General features: G+C 50.9%; 7 protein-coding genes across 7 annotated transcripts; 4 read left to right on the forward strand and 3 right to left on the reverse strand.

The window, feature by feature from the left end:
• Positions 1–731: 731 nt before the first annotated feature.
• AYL99_07492 (2,5-dichloro-2,5-cyclohexadiene-1,4-diol dehydrogenase) lies at positions 732–1,575 on the reverse strand (the record flags this gene model as incomplete). Its single annotated transcript, XM_018839001.1, has 3 exons — positions 732–739; positions 801–1,183; positions 1,250–1,575. 3 exons carry the CDS (start codon positions 1,573–1,575, stop codon positions 732–734), a joined length of 717 nt encoding a protein of 238 aa, XP_018691769.1.
• A 411-nt stretch (positions 1,576–1,986) lies between these two features.
• Positions 1,987–3,950, reverse strand: AYL99_07493 (hypothetical protein; the record flags this gene model as incomplete). Its single annotated transcript, XM_018839002.1, has 5 exons — positions 1,987–2,158; positions 2,211–2,450; positions 2,509–2,930; positions 2,990–3,479; positions 3,547–3,950. The coding sequence occupies 5 exons, from the start codon at positions 3,948–3,950 to the stop codon at positions 1,987–1,989; spliced, it is 1,728 nt and encodes a 575-aa protein (XP_018691770.1).
• Positions 3,951–4,644: 694 nt separating this feature from the next.
• Positions 4,645–6,752, forward strand: AYL99_07494 (hypothetical protein; the record flags this gene model as incomplete). Its single annotated transcript, XM_018839003.1, has 7 exons — positions 4,645–4,925; positions 4,982–5,260; positions 5,318–5,571; positions 5,627–5,763; positions 5,825–5,922; positions 5,977–6,510; positions 6,578–6,752. 7 exons carry the CDS (start codon positions 4,645–4,647, stop codon positions 6,750–6,752), a joined length of 1,758 nt encoding a protein of 585 aa, XP_018691771.1.
• Positions 6,753–7,202: 450 nt separating this feature from the next.
• AYL99_07495 (hypothetical protein) lies at positions 7,203–9,273 on the reverse strand (the record flags this gene model as incomplete). The annotated part of the gene is made up of 8 exons (XM_018839004.1): positions 7,203–7,690; positions 7,769–7,878; positions 7,933–8,013; positions 8,067–8,397; positions 8,455–8,885; positions 8,950–9,078; positions 9,135–9,175; positions 9,226–9,273. The coding sequence occupies 8 exons, from the start codon at positions 9,271–9,273 to the stop codon at positions 7,203–7,205; spliced, it is 1,659 nt and encodes a 552-aa protein (XP_018691772.1).
• A 484-nt stretch (positions 9,274–9,757) lies between these two features.
• On the forward strand, positions 9,758–10,870 carry AYL99_07496 (hypothetical protein; the record flags this gene model as incomplete). The annotated part of the gene is made up of 3 exons (XM_018839005.1): positions 9,758–9,854; positions 9,937–10,254; positions 10,314–10,870. The coding sequence occupies 3 exons, from the start codon at positions 9,758–9,760 to the stop codon at positions 10,868–10,870; spliced, it is 972 nt and encodes a 323-aa protein (XP_018691773.1).
• A 304-nt stretch (positions 10,871–11,174) lies between these two features.
• On the forward strand, positions 11,175–11,984 carry AYL99_07497 (hypothetical protein; the record flags this gene model as incomplete). Its single annotated transcript, XM_018839006.1, has 2 exons — positions 11,175–11,718; positions 11,782–11,984. The coding sequence occupies 2 exons, from the start codon at positions 11,175–11,177 to the stop codon at positions 11,982–11,984; spliced, it is 747 nt and encodes a 248-aa protein (XP_018691774.1).
• A 9,306-nt stretch (positions 11,985–21,290) lies between these two features.
• Positions 21,291–23,984, forward strand: AYL99_07498 (hypothetical protein; the record flags this gene model as incomplete). Its single annotated transcript, XM_018839007.1, has 5 exons — positions 21,291–21,339; positions 21,395–22,638; positions 22,692–22,724; positions 22,776–22,891; positions 22,955–23,984. 5 exons carry the CDS (start codon positions 21,291–21,293, stop codon positions 23,982–23,984), a joined length of 2,472 nt encoding a protein of 823 aa, XP_018691775.1.
• Positions 23,985–24,433: the final 449 nt, after the last annotated feature.

The following is a 24,433-nucleotide window of genomic DNA, read 5'->3' on the forward strand; positions in this document are numbered from 1 at the left end:
TCCTTACCCAGTCTTTGCCTCGCCAATATCGTTCTCCAGGCGTTGACCCACACTCACCGACGACGATCCTCCACAAAGATACATTCGACATCATAAAGAGTGCAATTCGAGCATCGAGGTTTGTCGTCATTGCACTGTTGGAGGGACTTATAATCAGCCAACATCATGACGCCTAAGAGCAACGGCTGATGCGCGTGATACCTTGACCTTCCGCTTCCTACAAGCTAGACAGGCTCTAGAAATATACCTTCTTTCCGAAGGCTGTTTTCTGCTCTTTTGATGGGACATTGAGTGGTTCGAGATATGGTTGAGCTGATAAAAATTGGAGGAGATGCCTGGCGGAATGGGAAGTCCGGGACTTGGGGGAGCATGTGCCTTAAATGCTGAGGAGGAATGGGTCCGTCCACATCGGCAAGCCAGCAAGCCCGGGGCTGGAACACTCTAGCTAAGGAACCTATCCCGCAAAATACGGGGGGAGGACATTGTCACATGGCGCAATAGATGAATACACAAGATTTCCAAGCATGTGGTATATTGCCTTGTCTCTCTCTCGAACGAAATAATACGATGTCCGTGTTGCACACATCTCTATGATGCAGATATAGATTGTGTTTTGTAGACATGGGATCCGCCCGCTGCGTCTTGCCTGCGATACTCCATGTCCGCCCTCCATCTCCGTATCAACTAGCGGATATCATGAAAACCACCATCATTGACCACCAACGAACCATTCATATAACTACTCTCGTCGCTCAACAAGAAGCTCACCACATTGGCCTGCTCCTCAGCGAAAGCCATACGGCGCAACCCAATCTTCTGGTTGACAGGAGAGTTATCATTCTCCTTCGTTCCGATTTTTCCTTCTTCACCCATACTCTCGGCAATCATGGCTGTCATTGTCCAGCCTGGACAGACTGCATTCACTCGGATACCACTGGGGCCGTAGAACTTGGCCCCGTTCTTGGTGACCGCTGCTGCACCATATTTGCTTGGTGTATATGCCGCCAGTCCAATTGCATGTAACCCGGAAATCGAGACTACATTGGCAATTGAGCCTCGCTGGCCAGGGATCGGGACGGGGCTTGGAGGGTCGAATGTGACGTTCCTTGGCTGCTGTGATCGCATCTGCAGTGCTTCGTATTTTTGACAAAGCCAAAGCCCACGGGTGTTGACTGCATGTGTTCTAGAGAAGAGAAATCCGTCAATATGGTAAAAGACATCTACACAAAACAGATAATCGCACTCATACCTGTCAAACAGCTCTGTAGTGATGCTCTCTTCTTCGTCCCATACAGTCTCGCATATACCCGCGCAATTGGCCGCGTAATCGAGTCTCCCGGTGAATTCGAGTGCGGCTGCCACGAGCTGTTTGACCTCCGATTCTTGAGTAACATCTACCCGCTGGAATTTTGCGCGGACACGGTACTTCTGAGCTATATCGTCGGCGGCGGCGGAACCCTGGTTTTGATTGCGATCGGCAAGCAGAAGAGATATCCCTCGTCTAGCAAGTTTATTTGCCACTGCTCGTCCAATGCCAGAGGCGGCGCCAGTTACGAGCGCTACTAACTCTGACATATCTGTAGGATGCAACGTTCTCTTCCAAGAGCAAACGGCACGTAACGTCTAGTCGTAGCAAATCAGAACATTTGTTTCTTTTATTCACAGAGGAAACTGAAAAATATCGTATACGGGGAACAGGATAGTCCACATTCTCCTCACTTCAGGTCACTGGGACTCCTCGGGATATGGTGGCACTCACAAGAGATCTCCGGTTGCTGGCGGCCTCGGAAAAGGAGTGTAACCGGCAAGGGCCGACCGCAGCGGCTAGTATCTGCGGCGGCCGCAGCGAGTTTACTTGGTGACGAATATGGTTTTAAAAGGAGAATTTAGGAACCCTACGATCTGTAACAAGTTTAAGAGTGGTGCTCGAGATTCTTAGCCGTTTTACAAAACCAAGTCAAGGGCTAACAAATCTAGGTACACCTATTAGTCCTCTTCGTTGTATGGCGAGCAGCTATTGGCTACCATCAGGCTGGCGTACATTAAAAATGCTCTCTGAGGGAAGTCTGAGTCCAACTCCTCCGGGATAATCCATTGCTTGAATGTTCTAGGTGCAGAGCCCTCGGCGTTGATGGATGGTACATTCATTCCCAGCGACCTTCGTGTTAACACCTCTCTCTGCTCATGGTCGTCTTGAAGATAGTTCCTACATCATCACACTGCCCTTGGGTATTTCTTTAGTCTCCTCGAGTACAGTATCATGTGTAAGGATAAGATTTTCCAACGTTTCGGCCGCAACCTGATCTCCAAAAAGCCCGGCTATCTCTTCCAGCGGCTTGCCTTTGGTCTCCTTCGCCAGGAGAAGGAATACAGTGAGGAAAAACACGCCCGCTACTATGAAAACGAGGTAGAATTTCCAGCCGATGGAGACAAAGGCGTAGAGGGAGGCTCTGTCAAGATTGAGTCAGCTCCGAATCTTTAAGGAATACGGGTCCTCCAAGTACTCACTCGACGTAGATAGTGTCGACAAGGTAGATACTAGCTACTCCAAGAGCCGAGCCTTTGGCCCTCAGATGAGCGGGCCACATCTCGGAAACATAAGTGTAGCTTGCACCTTCCACAAACATGCAGTATCCAAGTTCGAAGATGTAGAACATAGCCACAATAGCCCTCTGGGGAGCTTCGTGGGCAGTTCCAGCGTACTTGACGATGAGCGGGGTGACTACCACAATCAGCGCAATTTGAATTGCCGTTCCGATGGCGAGTAGTGGCACACGTCCAAGGCTATCGATGAGCAAGGTTCCGAGCGTAGCGGTTATCGCCCCAAATGTCACATAGCCCGCAGTGATGGACAGCTGGCCCACTGTACCGAATCCCAGGCTGGCGTATATGGTCGGACCGTAACTAGCAATCACGACAATACCTGCAGACTATTAAGAGTCAGATTTGGTTAAGTGTCAATGGTAATTTGGACATCATGGGAGCTTACCTGGCTCATAGACTGGGTAATAATTGTCAGGATAAAGCGCTTGCGGTACCTCTTCGACAGCAATAGCTCCCACCAACCCATTTGATGCTGATTCTCAAATGAGATCTGATCGACCATCTGTTTGACCTCGAGCTCAGCGAATTCATGGCCTTCGTCGTCATGGTGGCCATGCAATTTTGAGATGACGGCACGAGCTTCATCAGTGCGATTCTTCATCACCAACCATCTTGGTGATTCTGGAATTACAGGAAGAAGGAAGATGGTCAAGAAAGACGGAGCAGTACAAATCGCGAACGGAATCCGCCATTGTACGCCACCGGCTTCCACAAAATAGAAGGCCACGCCGAGCCAGTTGGCGAAGACATAGCCAAATGAGATCATCACTCCAACAAGGCCCACCATGAGGCCTCGGTATCGAGGGGGAGCGAGCTCGCTCTGAAGTAAGGATCCCACAGACATATATGCTCCAGAAGCAAAACCGGAACATCCCCTACGGATGGTTAATAATGTTCAGTCTTTTTTTCCACCTTATTTCCGAAGTATTACAGGGAGCTCACCTGAAAATTATCAACATGGCAATATGCACGCTTCCCGCAACAAGGGCCGTGCTGACGATGGAGATGATGGCTGCAATGAGGACCGTCTTCTTGCGACCAATTTTATCGGATGAGTAGCTGGCCCAGGCACAACCAAAGATGGCGGATGCGAAAAACACTCCGAGAATCGTGCCGATCAACGGCGTGTTGGATTTCGTTTGATGAAGGAAGCCGAAGTAGAGCAAGAAGCTCGGCTGGCCCAGAGTCGTGTTGATCATGCCATTCACCATGCCCGTTGCCAGTGAGCTGCAGGAAACACAGAGGACGATACCATAGTTGTAGAGACTGAACTTCTCTCTGGCTTTGCTATGGTGCACACCATGTTCGTCGTGATGCAGTGACAATTCTTCTTTGGGCATTGCCATCTTGGAGACTTGTTCAATCAAGATCCGTGGACACGGCCTCGTCGGATAGGTAGGTGGAGGCAACAAGTTGGGAGGTTGAAATGAAGTCGAGGCCTCATGAGGCGGTATTTCTTGTCATCCAAGTTGCTAATGCAGGTCCCCATACTCCACAACATTGTATACCAGAAAGTCCGGAGGCCCACGCGGGGAAACCACGTGTGTAAACACAAAGTCGCAAGCTATGCATGAAGAATACTGGGGAAAGCGAGTGTCAGGTCGGAGTTTCGATGTGGTGGCCCACAACCTCCAATCGCGACTGACCCACTTGCGGGTGTTCTGACCGGAGTTTGGACACACTATTAACCCGATTTGGCTCGTCCGAATTAGGAAGGCTGCTGCTCCGCGTGTTGCGGAGTGGCAGCTTGGGTGTAAGTTGTCGACCGCACCGAGACGTCGAGCCTTTTGACAGGGGATGGAAAAAACCTCAATCAAAGACGGCGTCTTATCCAGTTGGGTGTCATGTTGATTCGAGCAGCAGCACAGTCATACATTGAAAGCCTGTCTCTCGCAACCATTATTCAAAACCACAATACCATCTAGGTATTTCAAACAGATACTCACCATAGTGTACGTGGTGCATACGACCCACGGAGCTTGCGTTACAACTTGTCGAACTCCAAAGGAGTGTGCTGGACATAAATTAGTGGCCACCACTATGGTCATATCTCACGGCAGCAGTGAGGCGAGGCCGACCTCTGTGGACTCAACGAACAATCTCGCCGCCAAGTATGGCTGGAAGAACACAAACGAGGCAGGTTACACCATCAACGAAGTTCCTTCGGGGACGTTGCGTTCCGTCAAAATAATATGTCTTGGTGCCGGCGCTTCGGGGATCAATCTAGCGAAGCTTGTCCAAGATCAAATGCAAAACGTGGAACTGCAAATTTACGACAAGAACGCCGATGTTGGAGGCACCTGGTTGGAAAATCGCTATCCGTATGTACATCGACAACGACACTGGCGTTGGCGCGGGCTGCACTGACATCATATAGGGGCTGTGCCTGTGACATACCTTCTGCTAGCTACCAATTCACTTGGGAGCCTCATATCTGGTCCCAGTACTACTCAGAGAGTCCAGAGATCTTTGACTACTTCAAAGGTATAGTCGTCAAGTATGGGCTCGAAAAGTATATCAAGCTCCGGCACCGTGTGGACCACGCGGAATGGGACGACGATGAAGGTCAATGGCACATTACACTTACAGACTTGGACTCTGGAAATCAATTCACAGAGTCATGTGACATCTTCATCAATGCCGGCGGTCCCCTGAAGTAAGTGATAAGATAGACTGCTCCATTCACCGTCTGCACTCCTAAAATTTCACACAGCTACTGGGAATGGCCTAAGATCCCTGGCCTCAACGTCTTCAAAGGAGTGCTTGCCCACTCTGCAGCCTATCCAGAGGGACTTGACTTGAATGGCAAGCGAGTCGCCGTCGTAGGCATTGGGTCCAGCGGAGTCCAAATCATCGCCAAAATCCAGTCTCAGGTGGAGAAGCTTTACACGTGGATCAGTACACCCACGTGGATGACTCCGTCATTTGCCTCAAAATACTCTGGTCCGGGGGGGCTTAATTTCAAGTGTAGGTGAATCTTCTATCCCTTTGCAAAAGGATATCTGCTAATAGCTCGCTGAAGACTCCGAGGAGCAGAAGAAGAGGTTCAGGGAAGAGCCGGACTACTATCTCAAGTACTGCAAGATGGTCGAGACACAGCTGCAAGAAGGGTTTCTTGCATTCCACCACAACACTCCTGAAGCAAAAGCATTGGAGAAGGTAAGCTGCTAAGCTGTGCCCGATAGCATACACGGAGCGACTGATCATCCCTTGCTTTTAGATGGCAAGGCAAGAAATGATGGAGAAACTGAAGGGCCGGGACGACCTCATCGAGAAGCTCATTCCCAAAGATTTCCCCGTTGGTTGCAAGCGGCCCACGTAAGTCCGATGCATGGAATCTTTTCGATCCATGACTAATTTCCCTGGTCACAGCCCTGGAAACGGGTTCCTGGAAGCCCTCGTTTCTCCTAACGTGACGACCTTCACGAAAGCGCTGGAAAAAATCACCGAGCAAGGGTTCCTCGATCCCGAGGGGAACGAACACGAGGTCGACGTGATCATTCTGGCCACGGGCTTCAACACTACGTGGGTTCCTCGATTCCCCATCATAGCCAACGGGTACAACCTGCAAGACCAGTACCGCAAGAACCCAATTTCGTACCTCGGGCTCTCGGCGCCCTTCATGCCCAACTACTTCACATTCTACGGGCCTTACGGGCCCCTGGGCCAAGGCAGTGCGCTGTGCATGATCGAGAAAATGGCCGATTACTTCGCCCAAATGATCAAGAAGCTCCAGCTCGAGAACATCAAGAGCTACACCCCGAAAATGCAGGTTGCGCTGGACTATCAGGAGCATACCGACCTATACCACAACCGGACCGTGTGGTCGGGCAACTGTCGCAGCTGGTTCAAAGGCGGCAAGTTGGGTGGCAAGATCATGCTGCATCCCGGGACGAGGACCCAATAGTAAGTGGTGTTATTACATTTATGAATCTTCATAGATAGCTAACCTGTTGCTTCTTTCCACCCTCAGCATGGAGCTCATCGCGACGCCTCGGTATGAGGACTACGAGATCCAGTACCGTAATCGAAATGTCTGGTACTGGCTTGGAAACGGGTTCTCGACACGGGATTTGGACGGCAGAGATCTGACGTGGTATTTGGGATTGGTCGATGGTAAAGACGAGCAGCAATATTTTGATGTTTGACATGTTCCGAACTTGAGGGATCTGGCAGAGAGGCATGACAGAAGTACAAAGAATGAAAGAATGTTTCGTTATATGGAAAACCGCGTTGCACAGTAGTAACTGTGCAGTCAATTATCGGTGAAACATGAGATACTCTTTCATTCCACCTCAATGAAGAAAGATTTTGTTGCTTTGACCTGTATTATTGTCTATGAAGATTTGCCCTTTTTCAAAGAATTCCAGTATATGGGGGCATGGACTCTGGAATTTCAAGCAATCACACCTCAAAAAACCTTATTGTTGCAAGGACTTTGTGTCGAAACGACTGTGGTCCACCCTGGAAAACAATCTATTGTATAAGTTCTGATACTCTAGATAAAGAGTGAGAGCGCTCATTGCTCGAGTTCACATAGAACATCTCCCTAACAAACCACAAGGCTCTCCTATATTGGTCCGATCATCTACGTACTTTCAATTCGCCGTCACCTCACGCTGTCTCTTATGGACCGTGAGCGGAATTGGCTGCTTCATGTAACCCATATAGCTCTGCAGGCCGAGCCAGAACCCGGCGTGGTCAAACCCGGGGGACATCTCGAACGAAAAGTCCTTAAAGACGTGCGCGAGCAGCAGCCGCATCTCCAGGTACGCCAGGGCCTTGCCAGGGCAGATGTACTGTCCCGCGCTGAACGGGATAAAGGACCGCGTGTCGTGGTTCCACATCGGATCACGTTTCTCGTCAATCCAGCGCTCGGGCACGAAAAGCTCGGGCTTCGTGAAACTCCGCGCGTCGTGGGCCATGAACGTAGGCTGGCAGGACACTTGTGTGTTTTCAGGTAGGTACTTGCCGTCGATGAAACAGCCACCCTTGGGGGTGGTGCGTTGGTTGCCATTCGGCGCCGGCGGTACCATGCGTAGAGATTCATTGATCACGGCATTCAGATATGGCATACTGTCAGGTCCTGCGTGTGACAGGGGCGAAATTAGTTTTTATCACAAGAATGCCTTTAACTGCCAAGAAGATGTCGGAGGATGAATACCTAAGTTGCGTCCACCGAGATTGTCTCCATGTTCTGCCCAAGCCTCGTCGATTTCTTCAATGAGTTTCTTCTGGATGGTGGCGTCCTTGGAGACAAAGTAAAAGACGAAGCTTTCCCGGTAGTCAGTTCGTCGCTCGATGTATGATCAAAGCAGGTGAACCAACCTTAAGCAGACCGCAGTGGTATCACTTCCGGCAATGATAATGACGGGTGAATCAGACTCAAGGTCCTTTTTGGCGAGAGTCCTAATACATTATCAGCCTTGCCGGCTCACAATCTTCAGCAAGGAAAAGCTCACTTTCCGTCTTCATCGTGTGCGAGCAGGTAAGTAAAGAGGTCAGTTGGTTTCGTCCCCATGGCCAGCCTCTTTTCAAAATGCTCTGCTGAAGTTTTGGCAAATCGCTCGGTCTGCGCCTTGTCCTCCGGATCCATGGGTAAGTACTTGAATATTGGCGACAGCCACTGCACGTTTCGAATCATCTCCGTCATCTTGAGACCCTTGCGGACAAGAACCGCCAACTCCCCAGAGCTCTCGTTCTCGAGAAAGGAAAATGTCTCGTTGAATGCAAGATCTGCCATGGCATCGAAACCGAAGTAGTCGATGAAAGCTCCCACGTCGATTTCCTTCCCTAATAAATAACCTCAGCGAAACGTTTCCTTAGCTTCTGGGTTGATGTATAGCTTACCGGCGTAGGCGTCGAACTTGGCTTTTAGGACGTCAATAATCCTCACAAGCCTGGGTTCGTAGGATGTTATAGCCTTGATTGCAAGCCCTTTATCCCAGAACTTTCGGCGCACTCTGTGTGCCATAATGTCTCTCTCGTCTCCGAGGCTGATGCCATCGGCCCACAAGCGAGTATCATAGTTCGGGCCTTTGCATAGCTTGTTTGCCGCCGATCCATGGATATATTTCACGGACTCTGGGTTTACAAAGGATAACTCGTTTGGGCCGATGCGAACCACATCGCCGTACTTTTCATGAAGTTGCGCGTAATCGATGTATGTTCGACCAAGGCCAGTAAGGTAAAATCCATACCACTTGGTAATCTTTGCCAGGAAAGGACCTGGAAAATCCTTGAGTGGGTGCAGAAACACTCGGTACACGGCAATGCTTGAACTATTAATTGGTATTCATGGGTCAGCCACGGCTCCTGTTGCCATGAGAAACAGCTGGCACTTACCCCAGAGCAAGGAGATGCAGCGCAGTGAAGATAGAGGTGAGCCCTATACTAGTGACAATCACTCTGGAGTGATAAAAAATGCCGACAAAGGCTAGCACGATCAATGTTGCCAATTCAACAAGATATTGACTATGACGAGCATATTAGTTGACGAATATGTCAAGATGTATAGCACATAGACTTACAAAAAGCCCGGTTCTCGTCGCTTGTACTTCAAGTGAGCGATCTGTCGGCCGAGTTAGTTTGTCGACTTCGTACAGGCCAGAGTGAAAATACTAGACCGCTGAGCACCGCCCACACGCAGGTTGGCAGTAGAAGTTCCATATTTGGGACGTGCGAAAGCCCTCTACTCTGAGACTAGAGAAGCAATGGCTTTTTTCTGCATGAGACACACCTCGAAAAACAAGTTGACTTGGCCTTTTTCATCACGACGACCGTTGCGCGTGGAGGTGAATAGAGCAATTCACATAGTATTCTTCAGAAACTCCGAATAGCGCCAACAAGAGCCCTGGTCGGAGCCTGACCATCTAAAGAGCTGTATTCCGGTGGGTCTGAATACTTGCCTAATCGGGAAATATCTGGGTGTGAAACTCCGCACTTGTATGGCAGACTCCGTTCGGTCTCTTGCGCCTGCAGTGGCTGAAGGACCGGAAACAATCTTTGGGTCATGTCGACAAGCGCATGGAACATTTTTGCCCAGGTACGAACACGATTTTTGGCATTCTTTGGGCGAAGTGCTGCCTTTGTCTCCCTTCGTTGATGCTATAGTATTGTGACTGACAATCGATCGTGCTGTCCATCCCACAAGATGAAGGCTCTCCCTGATTTCGATGCACTGCCACCAGTAGAAGGCAGACCGCAGGGCAATACCTGGGGGTTTTGGGGCGCTGACGACGAGATTGGAAGTGAGTGCACCAAAAAAACATCTCCTTCAAAGAATGGCACTCATCCTGTCCTCTCCCAAGCGCTTTTGATGACTGTAAACAGCCTTGAACCTCCTTACTCCAGAAGTAATTCAGCGTGCAGCCGCTGAGGTCAAGAGTGGCCGATCCGCGTCCTTGGACTTCCCCCTCGATCACTTCAGCGAGCGCTTGGGCACGCGGCGCCAGCTCGAGCAGAATGTGATCAATTATCGTTCTTTGGCGGGCATGTATGTTTACGATGACGAGCTCCATTTCAACACCCAAAGCAGCTCCCAGTGGGACGGCCTGACACACTGTGCAACCCAAAAAGATGGGTTCTTCTACAATGGCCTTAAATTCGAAGACGTGTTGAAGAATAGGAATGGAAGAAATGGTACACACAGTACGTATATGTTCTTTCAATCCTGTTTGTGCAGAAATAGCAACTGACTGAAAGTTCAGGATGGTTACAGAGAGGCGGGATAGTTGGCCGCGGGATTTTGTTGGACTATCCACTTTGGCGACAGGAGACTGGACAAAGCCAGGTCAATGCAGGTTCAAGCCATGCCATCACGGCAATGGAATTAGACCAAATGGCCCAGCACTTTAAGCTGGAAATCCAGCAAGGTGATATTCTACTACTTCGCACGGGCTACAGTGCATGGTACAAGTCGGCGTCGCCAGAGGAGAGAATTCGCGTTATTAAAGGGGAAGCATTCATTGGAGTAGAGGAGTCTATGGCATCCGTGCGGTGGCTATGGAACAGACACGTTGCGGCTGTCGCCACAGACGCTCCAGGCTTCGAAGTCTGCCCAGTTCCTTGGGGTGACGAATCCAAGGTAGTGCTTCATGAGTGGATATTGGTCCATTTTGGTATGCCCCTGGGTGAGCTGTGGAATTTGGAAGACTTGTCGGTCCTCTGCCAACAAGAACGGCGGTGGTCGTTTTTCTTCACAAGTGCGCCCCTGAACGTAACAGGAGGAGTGGCCAGTCCGCCGAACGCTATAGCTGTGCTGTAAAGTTAGCCTTCTGGAGCAAGAGACCTGCGAAATTCTCTCCCCAACGTTCACTTCCTCTGTCACCTGGCATCTCCGCTAGCCGGCAGTAGACACAGGCGTTACGGCATGAAGGGACCCATGCCAACTCGGCGTTTGCGTGGCATGTCACATTTCCGCCGGAAGCACCTCTTTGCACGTGGAACCTGGATATAGACTAGTTGTCTGTTGCTGATAGACACCAAAACCGTGACGAAACTCTCTAAATCATAAGCCAACAGTTTCCGTCCATTCAGATTGAAGCGACACATCTGCGTTCACCGCAACAATGGAGCGGAACTCACTTGAAGGCAAAGTCATCGCCGTCACGGGAGGTGCTTCGGGTATTGGACTTGGTATTGTACACAAGTTGATTCTCCTCAAAGCCAAAATTGCCGTCGCCGACGTCAGCCCCCAACCAGAAGAATTAAAGGGCATCCCGGACCTCATCTACTCCAATGTCGATGTCTCCTCTCGAGAACAGGTACATGCCTGGGTAGCAGAGATTGTGAATAAGTTTGGCAGGCTGGACGGGATGTGTGCGAATGCTGGAATATGCCCTTACGAAGGGGGCATTGTCAGTGACGAGTTGTACCAAAAGATTTTTGCCGTCTGCGTGACCGGCGTCTGGAACTGTGGGACGGAAGCATATTGGCAGTTCAAGAAGCAAGGCAGTGGAGGCGCAATCGTCAACACGTCCAGCGGCGCAGGTCTGCGGGCTGTCAAAGGTCTTGCCGTGTACAGCGCGGCAAAGCACGCCGTCATTGGTCTGACTCGAACATGGGCGTTGGACTGGGCATTGGAAGGCATCCGTGTGAATTCCCTGGCACCTGGTACGTCTGTAGCGAAACGCAAGACTGCAAAGAGGAATCAATACTAACATACAAACTTCTCAGGGCTTACGGAATCTGGCATGCAGCGAGCAACATTTGAGCAGTTCCCAGATGTCGCACAGAGACTGGGTACCGCCACACCAATGGGGAGAATGGGCAAACCTCACGAGCTAGCTGATAGTGTCATTTTCCTTCTTGGAGACAGTGCATCGTACGTGACAGGGCATGTTCTCAGCTGCGATGGAGGAAGCATGAGCGGAGCATAATATCTGCGAATAGTATCGAGTTTGGACTTTGGGCTCTTTCATCTCTGTGTTCTGGGAGGCTGCAGGAACCAGGTCAAGAACTATCCATTTACCTTTGACGAGCGCCTCATGCCGAAGATTTTACAACAATCTATTGTTTATGGGTCCGGGTGTATTCGTAAGCAGGTATAACGGTTACAACCAAAGGCGACCGTACTCATCAACAAACATTAGATATCCATGTGGTGGCTACCTTACCGTTATTGAGTGCTCAGTGATGGTGACTCTGTAACAGCCTGCACTACTTATTTCCTAAGTCGACTCCCTGGATGGGCCTTCGTCCTTGCACGTGCGCCTACTCAATGATAGCGTATGTTCAGAAAAGATGCTGTGCTGGGGGCAGGCGTTTCCATGGAGTACATTGTTCTTGTCTTTTTCAGTACTGCATCTCAATTCGACCAGACACAGTAAGGGGCCCTCAACTGAAGGTCATCCTACATGTATTTGACCCTTCTCTCCTGTAGAAAGCCCAGGAGCCCCTTTAACACAGTATTCGGGTCTGACAATGAAAGGGAGAAGGGCGGGGAAGAGCCAAAATTAGAGAAGTTGTGCTGGATAGGGTTAGTGAATCAACCAAGCGACAATTCATTTCCACATCGCCTCCACCGGAGCCGCCCGATATTTAGCGAACCTATAAAACTATAAAGATAAGACAAGCAAAATTTAGTTTGAAAATTCGTCAGAAATCGTGTTCGAATAGTGTAGTGGTTATCACGTGTTGCTCACAACTGTGAGCCTTTGTCCCGACAAGGTCCCCGGTTCGATCCCGGGTTCGAACATGCTAATTATTTTTGTTGATGGGGTTTTCGATTGCTCCAATATTTTTGTACTTTTGAGGGACTTTTTAGGGGCCTTTCGTCACCAAAGGAGAGGGTAGCTCTGTGATCAGAGCTGCCTGATCTTGTGATCGAACCCTCCCTGCGAAGGATGAGTCCATGGCCGTCGGCATAGTTACACATTGGTTGCCCACCATTCGCCGAGCAGATCTTCCTCCAAGTACGCCTGCATTCTGCATCTATCAGCTTCTACGAGTGAAAGGGGAGAGGCTGACGTGCCCAATTTTATTTTATCGAACGCTTGCAGAAGAGGTTGGTGAATGATGGTTTGACTAGCGTGAACTGCAACGTTCTATGCAATATACATCTTTTTCGCTGGACGTTGAGTAGGAGTCCCGTTGACAAGAGGATCGAAACGCTCTGTATGCACGGCAACGAGCCCCGAAAGTAAAGGTTCACGAAATGTGAGTTTGCCATGACCACTTTGACTGAAGCCACAGCAGCTAGCATGTGTGGAAGGCGGCAGCTGGAAGCATTCCCTGAGGCTCTGGATGGTCGTGAAGCATGGATTGTCAAGGAACGACACAGATGGGAGCGCAGAAGGTTGGGGCGGGGTGTGGTGAGTGTTCTTGATGCTGAAAACTGTATGCAATGCTTAGAAGAAACATCTCTTCTCGCCCATTTCGTCAAACCTACCCAGAAGCAAATGCTTAAGCAGGATCCCAAGATTTGGCACCTCTGAACGACTTCTACTCCACTGGATTTCGGAACAGAGACATGCGGGCTCTCCTCAATCACATATTATTTGTTTCTCCTCTTTTCGATACATCTGTATGATCCTCAGCTTCCACAATAGGACGATGGGTCTGTCGAGATATCCAACCCGATGTTGAAATTGCCACAGGAAGAAAGGGTACCAGGGTAACCATGCCCCGGTTCGATGTTCCAGAGGAGTCATCGAGGCGTAATGCGTTCCGAGCATTGTAACACACTCTCCACAAGAGACGGTCTGGCAAGCATTCTTCCATTGTAACCAGGGCTCCCGGATGCAACTGGGGATCCAAGTAAGAGATCGACCATCTGTCATTGCCGGCACGGTGCGGATCGCCAGAAGTTATGGCTGGTATATCGTAGGGATGATCCTCGCTGTCACTCCACCAGAGTAAGAATGAATGCTCCATGCAGAGGTATTTTTTTCCGAGGAGACGCATATGTCGACGGGAGACGGCCCACTTGAATATACATGGGGAGGAAGACGATGAATCACGACATACCAAGATCCAAGGATCACCACGCACAAGAACAGGATCGAAGATCTCGCTCAAGTCTTGCTCGCCACATGGAACAAAGTATCGGCATAGACGAAACGAGATGCTCATTTCCAGAGCATCTGGAAGAGCATTCCAGCTGTTGTCGATCCATGACTTGAATTTTTGTGGTGGGTTTATTGCCCCCCAGGAATCGCAAATCCGGCAGACACAGGTTGGGATAGAGGGACGATCAAGAGATCAGCATCGTGAGCCGGCAAAGGTAGCTGGGAAGAGATCCTCTCCTCGTCTTTCGCCTTCTGTCTCTCTTTCACTTTCTCCAAACGAAACCCCACACACTTCTTTCAAGTCGATGGAGGTTGCCGAACACAGAACCTTCCCGTTCCGGCGGCCACCGTGGGAATCAGAGAGGATATCTCGTTCTCTCTCTCTATCGCTCTGCAAAATACTGGGCCAATATGATTCTCGTTCGCAATTTACCGTCGAGGATCCTACCAGTGTGAGTTCGATCCCCTTCACCGATCGACGAGAGTCTGGGCCTGACCAGCTCCTCGATGGCCGGAACAACTTCGTAAAAGCATCAGAAAAAGGAAGGAGCCTCATTATGTCAGGTTCCTAGCAGGGTGTTTACTTATACCGAGTCGCGCAGCGGAATGGCGGATCTTTCTTCCTGACTGGGACATAAACTTTGAGTTAGTCCTTGAAGTTTGGACGGCAAGGTTCGATAGGTGTAAATCAATGACAAAGCTTGTAGGGCTCACCACGTTGTGTGTGTATGTCAAAAATTACCTCTCGGCAAGCAGGAAAATGGTGGCTTGACTTGATGGAGCCAGCAAGTTTGAACACGGTAAGTCACGAAATCATTGTATCAAGTTGATAAGAGAGTCAAGCCAAATCGGGACCAATGCATATGCAACATGCAAAGACTTATTGACTCTTTCTGCTCACCTGCCCCGTAAGCCTGCCTGGTCCTAGGTGCGTCTCCATACCAAGTGGCTTTCGTCCCCACCTCCCACCCTGACGTGAGACATTGACATGAAGAGAGCCTGTCCACCATCTTTCCCAAGTTTCCCAAACTTACCCCGTCCAGACACACACCCTCACAAAGAAAACACGACCCATTCGTATTCGTGATCGAGAAAATCCACTAATAATGGCGTCAAATGCAAGTGATTTTCCCTGTCAGTCGGTAACGAGCAAATCCCAAGGGCTTGATTCAAACTCCTTCCAGGGATCCCCCAGTGCCCCCTTCGATGTGGGATCTCGAGACTGAAGAGCAGACCCCACTTGTGCACAGTCCAAGCGTCATGGATTTCGGCAGTCGGATCAGATTTCCGTGGCTTGGGACCCTGAAAGCCCAATATTTTCGTATCTTCATCTGAGAGCTGGCCTTACACCATCGGTAGCGGTGTGCATTTGGGGGCCAATGAGCCCACCGAATGTGCTCCCCCAAAAGAATCAAAACACTCCAAAACAGGAATCCATCCTGATTTGAGAAACGTGGTTTTGCCCGATTGGATTTCGGGAACTCGGGTCTATGGCCAGGCGATTTGCTTTTTTACTCACCGACTTGAAACTGCGATAAAGGCCAGCCACTCCCCCTGAAGACTGGGCAGATAACATCCGATACTGAATGCAGGAGGCCCATCTTTTGACATAATACACCGTGACAGACCGCAACAACTAGGTTGGTGCATCCCGACCTTGTTAGACCAGCAATTCAAACTACAAAAAATCGCCACGCCATTAGGATTGTCAAACAATTTGACAGTCTATTTCGCCGTGAAGGATCTGAAACAGATCCAATCCAGCTGCTGTAGAGATATCATTTCACTCGAAGAGTTTAGCTTGTGAACCAAATCGCCTGTGCTTGTGGTCGGCTTCGCCCTGAAGTAAGTTGTGCCGCACCGCGATAGTATTTTCACTGTCGGGAAGCAAGCGCCTGTAGCAGCCAGACCGGTTTGCAACTGTGCATTCGACGTATGACAATTACAACATTTTGGGCCCCGTGACCACTCCCAGGGTACTGAGAAGGCTTCACAATGATTGCAAACAAGGCAGTTTGTGAGAGGTGTTCGGAAAACGTGCGAACCGCTCCTACCGCCTCAATAGTCCTTGATATGCCGTACAACGTCGGGCAACCACGACAACTAAAGCGGTTGGAAGCAGAGTCTGGGTATCCAATCAGATGAATCACTGTCATTTCTGAGTTGCAAAGGTTTTTCATGCGGTGAACCAAATCTTTCAACTTCGAGAGCTTAGAGAGATTGCAGCATGTGATGTGAAATTAACGAACGCGTTGATGTCAAGAGCAAAAGTGGCTGTATTGGGGTTCGAATCAAGAACGATTTGTTGTTTCCGGCTCCTCTCAGGGTCATCTCTCTGTCCATTTTGGCAAGCCACGTTTCGTTTGACGAGGTGTTGCCTAAAATATGACCGGGGAGGTGCCGGGAGACCTTCTCTCGCAGGATCCAGGAGGCACGGGGCGGCACGATTGCCAGCAACTGATGGTTCCAGCGCAGTCTGGTTGGGGGTTATTTTGCGCAGCGATTCTCGCCAATGGCGGGAGGAGCCACACTGTGTGTAAGAAAAGCAAATTCGGGGCCTTGCTGCATGGGAAGTCGGAGAGATACCACGAGTCGTGAACCCTTTCGGCACGAACTGCTCAGACGCTGTAGTTGTCCTCTGCGCTACTATACCGCTGTGAAACCATTCACGGACATGTTTTCCATGTCCAAGTAGGTACAGACCGCGGTAAAGGTCGCTTACATGGTCTGACACGTACATCGGGATTTTGCAGGCATATCCTAGCGATCGTAAGGAAAATTTGTACTGGCAAGGGTACAAGGCGTGTTGGCCCTTGGGGCCTGATGTTCGCAAGGCGCACTATACCATACTTAGTGCCAGTATGACAAACTCTGAACGAGTATACATGAACCGACTGTACTATGAATTTCGGCGATATCCCGGTCAGAGCAACAAATCGGCGAGCAATATAGTGTAAACATACCTGATCCCAGATGCACAGCTGGAATAGCTCCATATGGGGCCGACCAGGCGGGCAGTCTGGGCACTGAGGTATTCGCATGTTCTTCTGCCGTTGTTTTAAGCGAGGGCATCAGAGTTAATATTCAAGTCAATATCGATCGGAGTATCCTGCTCCGGTAAGTCATCCCACTTTGGTTTCGGTGCCCCGATTGCGTGACCGGCCTTGCATCTTCGAGCCGCATTCTAATGCTCAAGCAGGACAAGTAGAAGGCTCATGTAACATTGCATGGCTTTGTCAGGCTGGAGACAGTAATCATGTTGAGCGTGCTGAATATTAGAGTGGTACTTTTTCCTACCCGAGCTTCTGGTGGGCAGTGAGGAAACCGAAAATGGAAGGGTAATGGAAAATGTCCAATGAGCAAAACGACATTGTAACAGGTTCACTTCGGCCGTGGATGATTCCAATGCCGACCCATCCGTGCCGATAATTGTCGTTTTTGTGCACCACTTCTATAACAAGAGTCAAGCGCGGGATCTTGAAATCCTGCGGTTGTCCATTCGCTTCCGAATGGCAATGCCTGGGGAGCTTAGGCATTGCGCCCCGGCAAAACTCCCAAACTCCTCGATATAGAGTTCCAAATAGGGCGGTGCAGGTGGAGAACTAGCGGCTCGTTACGCTCAAAATCGAAATGCTCTCCGCCGAGAATCCAGAGATGTTGGACAAATGCCGTTTCTCGTGGGAGACACTCGTCCAGTGGTATTGTTGTCGTTATCAGCAAGCCTTAGCCGAGGCGATTCTGGGTGAGGCGGCTGCAAGAGACCAGTTGCGGAGCCCAAGGGAAACAAATGCCTAGCAACGAGGACATACTCGGAGAGTGTTTGCAAGACTTTTGCCAATTTGGTCTTGGTACGGAGCCTGAGGTCGACGGCCATAGTGGTACTAGTCTGACAATGATCATCCTGAGGCCGAGGAGATAAGGTAGCAGATAGAGACAGGCCCAAAAGGACTACTCTTACTCCAAGACTCTCGAACTGCGCAGCCTGGTGGCAGCAGTCGTGCGCGGACCATCCGACTGAACGAGCTTCCTTGCCCTCCACATTGCATCCCCGGCGATCTAATCCCCGAAGGTAAACTGGTTTTCTCCACACTATATCCATTTATCAAATTGTAAAATACGTGAAAAGGATGAGCTGGCACGCATTTTACGAGATATCGGATGGGGAGGCAGCTCGGCTGCCGGGCTCTTGACATCAAAACACATGCCCAGCTCGGAAAAGATGCAGCGAAGTCCCAGCTGCTTTGCCTTTACGTGTGCGGCTCGAAAGATGGCTGGATGGCTGGCTGGTTAGCCCCAAGGCGGTGAACCATTGGCAGGCGATCTTGTCGCATCAACCGGTAAAATGTGCAGTTGTTGGCACATCCCGTGTTCCAAGAGCGTTGTTACTCGCAAGGCAGCGTTCCTAAACCAAGCAGCTAGTAGTAGCATCGAGGCGCAATTACAGCACAACGGTTTGCCCACTCGTGTTTTTTTGGCGAGCCAGTGCTACAGTACGAGTACGTAGGCATGTGGTAGCCCAAAAATGGGTCTGTTCGTTCTCTAGCTAGGCTTTGGCACAACAACAGCCAGACTGACGGGGCAGCGCGGAATGAGGCCAGGTTAGAGTAGTAGACGTGGCTTGCGGTGATCCTTGTCTGACAGGAACCGCAGACCAAAGCACGGCATGGTGTCATTATCTCGTGCAACCTTCAGCAGCAGGACGAGACGGCATCGTCTCCAATACCAGGACCGGGGAAGCTCACCAAACGGGAACCCAGGGCCGGGGTAGTTGAGAATGAAGACGGGAAAAGTGCGAGAGTCTAACGAAAAAGGTACAACACGGCTGCCGTGTCTTACTCTCGCTCCAAAGGTAGCCGATGCGAGATCCTTGACGACATCATATTAGGTGGTAGACAAATTGGTCCAACATGGTTTAGTCATTGATTTGAAGAAATGGGAACCAGACAAGGATACAGCCTTTGGCAGAGGGATGAGCATTACCTGGTCCACTTGCACCGTTCACCTCGCATTCGTAACTGCACCCCAAACAGTCAAGCGGCCGAACGACAGCCAACAGGTGTGAAGAAAAAAACCCTAGCATAGCGATCCCCTCGCATTTTGACAGTTCGGGCAGTGAACTGCAGCATAGGAAGATGGAAAGCTGAAGGGTGGACGCATTGGGGAAGAAGGAGCCTGGTGAGGAATCGCCCCCATGCTATTTCGGGCCGTGACAATTGAACTCTGTCGTTCCCACGATGGGTGCATGCATCATGCCGCAAGCTGCATGGCGGAGATGCCTTGCCTTTCTTTCCGAGGTGAAGCTGCCAGCAGCAGCCCGTAGCAGCCAAAGAGGAGGAGAGGTGTGGTGGGGGTAACAAGGGCGAAGGTGGATGGCCAGCAAGCATTCCAGGTTGTGGTCGCTGCATGCTCTGGGCGCATTTCTGGCCGGGCACGCCAATAATCAGCCCTCGAACGTCCAAAAAGCACCTGGGGCCTGCATACCTTTTGCCCGGTTTGGGGATGAGGTCTCAATTAACCATGATCTATTGGCGGAGCCCATTCGCCCGAAAGGCAAGCCTCCCTCGAAAGAATCAAGACTCAAGAGCTCCTTGCTCGTCACCAGCACTGGCGGCGGTGGCTGCGTTTTCGTCACCATCACTGGCTGAACAACAAGAGCAACGGCGCAACCATGTGCATTAAGCAGAGCAGGGACTAACGAAAGGAAATCCGACAAGGGCACAAGAGAAGAGAGCAAAAAGAGGCCTTCGAACAGGTGGAGCGATATGCATGCCGTCATCAAGCCAACCAAGCTGTTCTCTTTCCCAGAACGATCGACAGCTGAAGCCTAGACCCTTGGGCAGGTCAAGCAGAGGCTAGTTGGTAGAGGGTCAAGGGAGGGAAGAGATCTCTGAGAGGCTTTGTTGCTGCACCACCTGGTATTGATACCATTGGACATTACCGCCAAAAACGCACAAAACGGTAATTGTTGGTTTCTGCCCTATGAGCTCAACCACGGGCGCCAGCCCTCCACCCACACCTACCTGAACATCCCACCAACCCACTCCCCAGCCCACACCTGGGGCCCGCCTGCAGCTGCAACGATTCAGCAATCGACTCACCCACAAAACCACACCCAAGAAAAAAAAAGATTAGGGTCCTGGCTATCTGCAGGCCGCCCCCCTCCCTCCCCCCCCAGCCCTGCCTGCCCCTTCTTTGTCCCTGGTCAACTTTTGCCGCGCCCACTCACAGGTGAGTGGTCGGTGGTTCGTGTTCGCGGCCCTCACACTCTAACTCTTTCTCTCGAGAATCTCATGTGTCTCCATCCATCCATCCATTCCAATCCATCGTCCGTCGATCGTTTTTGCATCTGACTGCGTCCTCCTGTTTGTATATGCTTGTGTTCCTCTCTTTATCCTCACTCTCGCTCACAGCACCGTTGCTAGTATTTGCCTCTCGTTGACTCTTTCGTTGGAACTGTCCACATTCGCTTGCTAGGTCGCCAGCAGTTGACCTATCTCTCTATCGTTACGTCTCAGCCCCTACAGATAATGCTAATTTGGTTACAACCTCACCGTCAGCCCTCCGCCCCAATCTGTATGAGCCTCCTCTCGTCGTCGGCCTCAGACTCCAAGCCACTGGCTCTCACTCTACATTGACACAGAAAGAGAGAAAGACACATCCATAACGACCAACGGCTCCCTGCGTATGTCTTGTATACTGTCCTGAGCATCAGGACTGCTTCAGATTATAGTCCACTCTCTTTCCACAAGTCCTTACAATATGGACTCGCCCACAGAACGCATGCCTATAGCCTGTGTTCATTGCGCAAAAGCAAAAGCAAAATGTGACAAAAAGGTCAGTCCAAGTCGTCAATACGACATGCCCTACTCCTGGGAAGAGGGGAGAGGGGAGCCGAGCTGGTGTGAGACAGTGGGTGTGGAAAGAGATCGGAGTGCCTCACACACCGGGTCTTCGCAAACCCTCAGGGAGAGCTTGTCTGGCTCTACGATATTGGCATCTCAGCTGTTCTGACAAGCAGCATCACAGGTCCCATGCTCAAGATGCGTGAGCAAACAGATTGTATGCCAGTCTCGGGCCACTCGTCGCTCGTCTCATAATCCTAACCGGCGCCATCCTCTCCCACGCCCAAATTCAGAGCGTGCTCTACATTCGTCGGCCTCATTCCATGTGTCACAAATGTCTCACTTCTCTGCTCCGACTCCGGGCGTGAACGGAGTCTCTCCCAGTGAGCCTACCCATACGCTCTCGTGTTGAGACTGAAGACTAAATGACTATCCCAGATAGTATGGGACATCGTCCCCTGCCTCAACACCGGTTGAGCCTCACCGACGCAAACCACCCTGTACCAATTGCTCCGGCCGTGTTCGGCCAAGACATTGAGCCGCGAATGTTGAGAGCTGGCTTCACGCAAACACCCCCAGAGATGACTATCCCGATCACTCCCATGATGCCTAGTATGCCTCATATGGAGAACTTCATTCAAATGCACGGGACCCCCTACGACCATGACGGTGACAGTCATTTCTTGGCTATGAGCAGTGCTCAGCCGGGTATGCTAGACTTCGACTCTACCAACATACTCACAGACTTCATGAGCCCTCCTTCGGCCATGATGCACGATCATCCGGAGCAATTCCTGCTGCATGGTAAGATGGGAATTCCGACCCCAGCCCATATTCCTCTTCCCATTCAAATCCCGGACGGAGCCACACCTTTCCCCCTTCGAATGGACCTGGAAAGCCCTCACAGCCACTTGCAATACCGGCCCCCGGCTGGCCTCTCACCCTCCAGTTCTTCCACCACTAGTGGCCTGCAGGAGCCTGACGCCGTGGTGGCCGCCCACCATGCTTGGCCGTTCTTCCAGTGCAACCGGGTCGACAAACAATATTCCTTTGCTCCACCGAAGACGGCTGCCATCTACTTGGAGGGCCTTGCTCAAACACTCCGCAACCAGGCAACCTGGGCGGCATGGTCCGCACAGATTGATGAGTCTTTCCTGGACATTGCCACGGAACGGAAAATAGCCACCGAGCCGATCGTAGGATGGTCTCGAGAGAAATTACTCGCCATCACTCAAAGTTTCCTGCACAAAGCGCTGGACATACACAAGGCTGATCACGCAGCTCGAGAAGACACTCCATCGAGTCCAGATTCCAGTCGGGATGCATTTTTGATGTTACCGCCACCGGATGTGATGCAGTACTTCTTGAGGAGTTACGTGGTTCGATATGAACCCTACTACTCCTCAGTTCCAGCCGGCCGACTGGACCCCAATGTTTTTATGGGATCAAACAACAGCAAGGCCGCAAGCCTCTTGATCCTGCTTATGGTCGCCTCTGGAGCTTCGGCAACAGCCACCGTCGAGGCCAGATACATTGCCAGTGGCTTAACAGAAGCTTGTAGAATCTCACTCTTTGACACGATCGAGAAGGACGTCCTCCAAGCGCGTGAGACCTTGGTGCTCCGATCTGCTCTCTTGTTCACCTGCCTTGCCGCTTGGTCGGGTGACAAGTGGCACATGGATGTAAGTCAGATGCCGAATACTTTGACTGATCTTGTCCCTAACTCAGCGAATAGATGGCCATGGGTCAACGCGGCATGTACCTTGCTGTAGGTCAATTCCCTCAGTGGATTAAGTGAGACCTTGCTGATTTTGCCTAGATGTTGGCACACTCTGGAATGCTCGAATTTGACGAATGGTCAATCACTCTTGAAAGTCGTAGGCAAGACCCAGATCGGGCCTGGGAGGATTGGAAGGAGCACGAGGGCAGACATCGGTGAGTTGTTACCGTGATCTGCAGAAGCTGCGTGGTGTTATGTCTTGCTGACCCGATGAACAGGCTCGCTCACTCCTGGGTAATTGTGGATCAGGAAATGAGTTTGTTTTCCGATACCACTCCCTTGTTATCTATCGTAAACCTCCATGCACCCATGCCCGACTCTGATGACCTTTGGCATGCCGAGACTGCACTAGAGTGGCTTGAGTTGTTCGACAAAGCCCACGGCTTGACATATCAAAGCCCTGCGTCGGTCAGAGACTTTTTCACCAGCTTCGTTGACGGGGACCTGGCGGGCAAGGAGCTCTCACCAACCCAGCTTCGATTGCTCTTGCACCCTATTCAAGCGCAAGTATGCCAGTTACGCCAATTCATTGCGTGCCTACCTGACGGCGGTAATCATGCCAAAGCATCCCGTGGGTTGTCCAAGGCAGCGACAAGAGCTTGTTTGGAGGAGATTTCCTCCCTGCTGCAACATTGGTATTCCATCAGCAAGCAGAGTTTTGCGGGCAACAAAGGCACATGTTGGACGACATGTGCAAATCTAATCATGTATCACCTAATATCACTCAACGCCATCACCAGCTTCAAGGACATTGAGCAGTTTGCTCGCCGGGAGGTTGCTCTTGGCTCATTCCGATACGCATCGTGGTTGCAGATGCGTTGTATAGACCAACCGGAAGAGACCTTCTTCCATTGCGGACAGATACTTCGCCTGATCCGATCAATGCCTCATGCGGTGCGCCCACCATGGTGGGCAGGTGCAGTTTATCGAGTGGCATTGACCGGGTGGGCAACCAGCATGGCCAACGGCAATGGCCGCTTCTCACCCACACATGGTCCTGCCGAGCCTGACCGGCCGTTCGCAATTGATGATTTGACTCCGGAGAACGAGGCCATCAGCAGATATATGAAATACCAAGAAGGCACTCCGATGCTCACCCGGTCAGATGGATCCCTTGCGCCCATGGATGTCCCTTCCAATCTATTGCAACACTGCATCGAGGTTTTAGATGACGACTCCTCGATGCGACTGACGGACGGCATCAAGCGCAAACTCCGCATCTTCATGGCAAGCTGGAAAGACATGTGAGATCGGACGCTGGTGTTGGCGCCGGGAATTACGCCTGACGACCACGGGTCCTTGGGCCTCGCCGTGTTGAATGGCAACCTCACCTCTTCAGAACCTTAACACGCCATTTTCACATTCCTCGAACGATATGGCGTGATGTTTTCGCCTCTTGTACAGTTGATGAATATACGTCTCATGTCTTTTGATGATGACGAGGTCATTGCGGGCGTTGTCGACGACGGTATACTTAAACTCCTAATAGTATAAGCGGCAGAGAGATGTCCCCGGGATCGTTGACTCGCATATCTCGCTTCAGGGCGGAAAGGTTGAACGGGCGCAACGAGAACCTGGGGGGGGATTTTAATTGACAGGTATATATCATGGGTGGGAGGGATTGTTGGGCGCACGTCGGTATGATGTCGTGGTATCGCTTCTTGGGTATGAGTCGGACCTAGTTTGGTGTAAAGGAA

The sequence above is a fragment of the Fonsecaea erecta genome, assembly GCF_001651985.1.
Source record: "Fonsecaea erecta strain CBS 125763 chromosome Unknown Scaff6, whole genome shotgun sequence".
Classification (NCBI taxonomy): Eukaryota; Fungi; Ascomycota; class Eurotiomycetes; order Chaetothyriales; family Herpotrichiellaceae; genus Fonsecaea; species Fonsecaea erecta.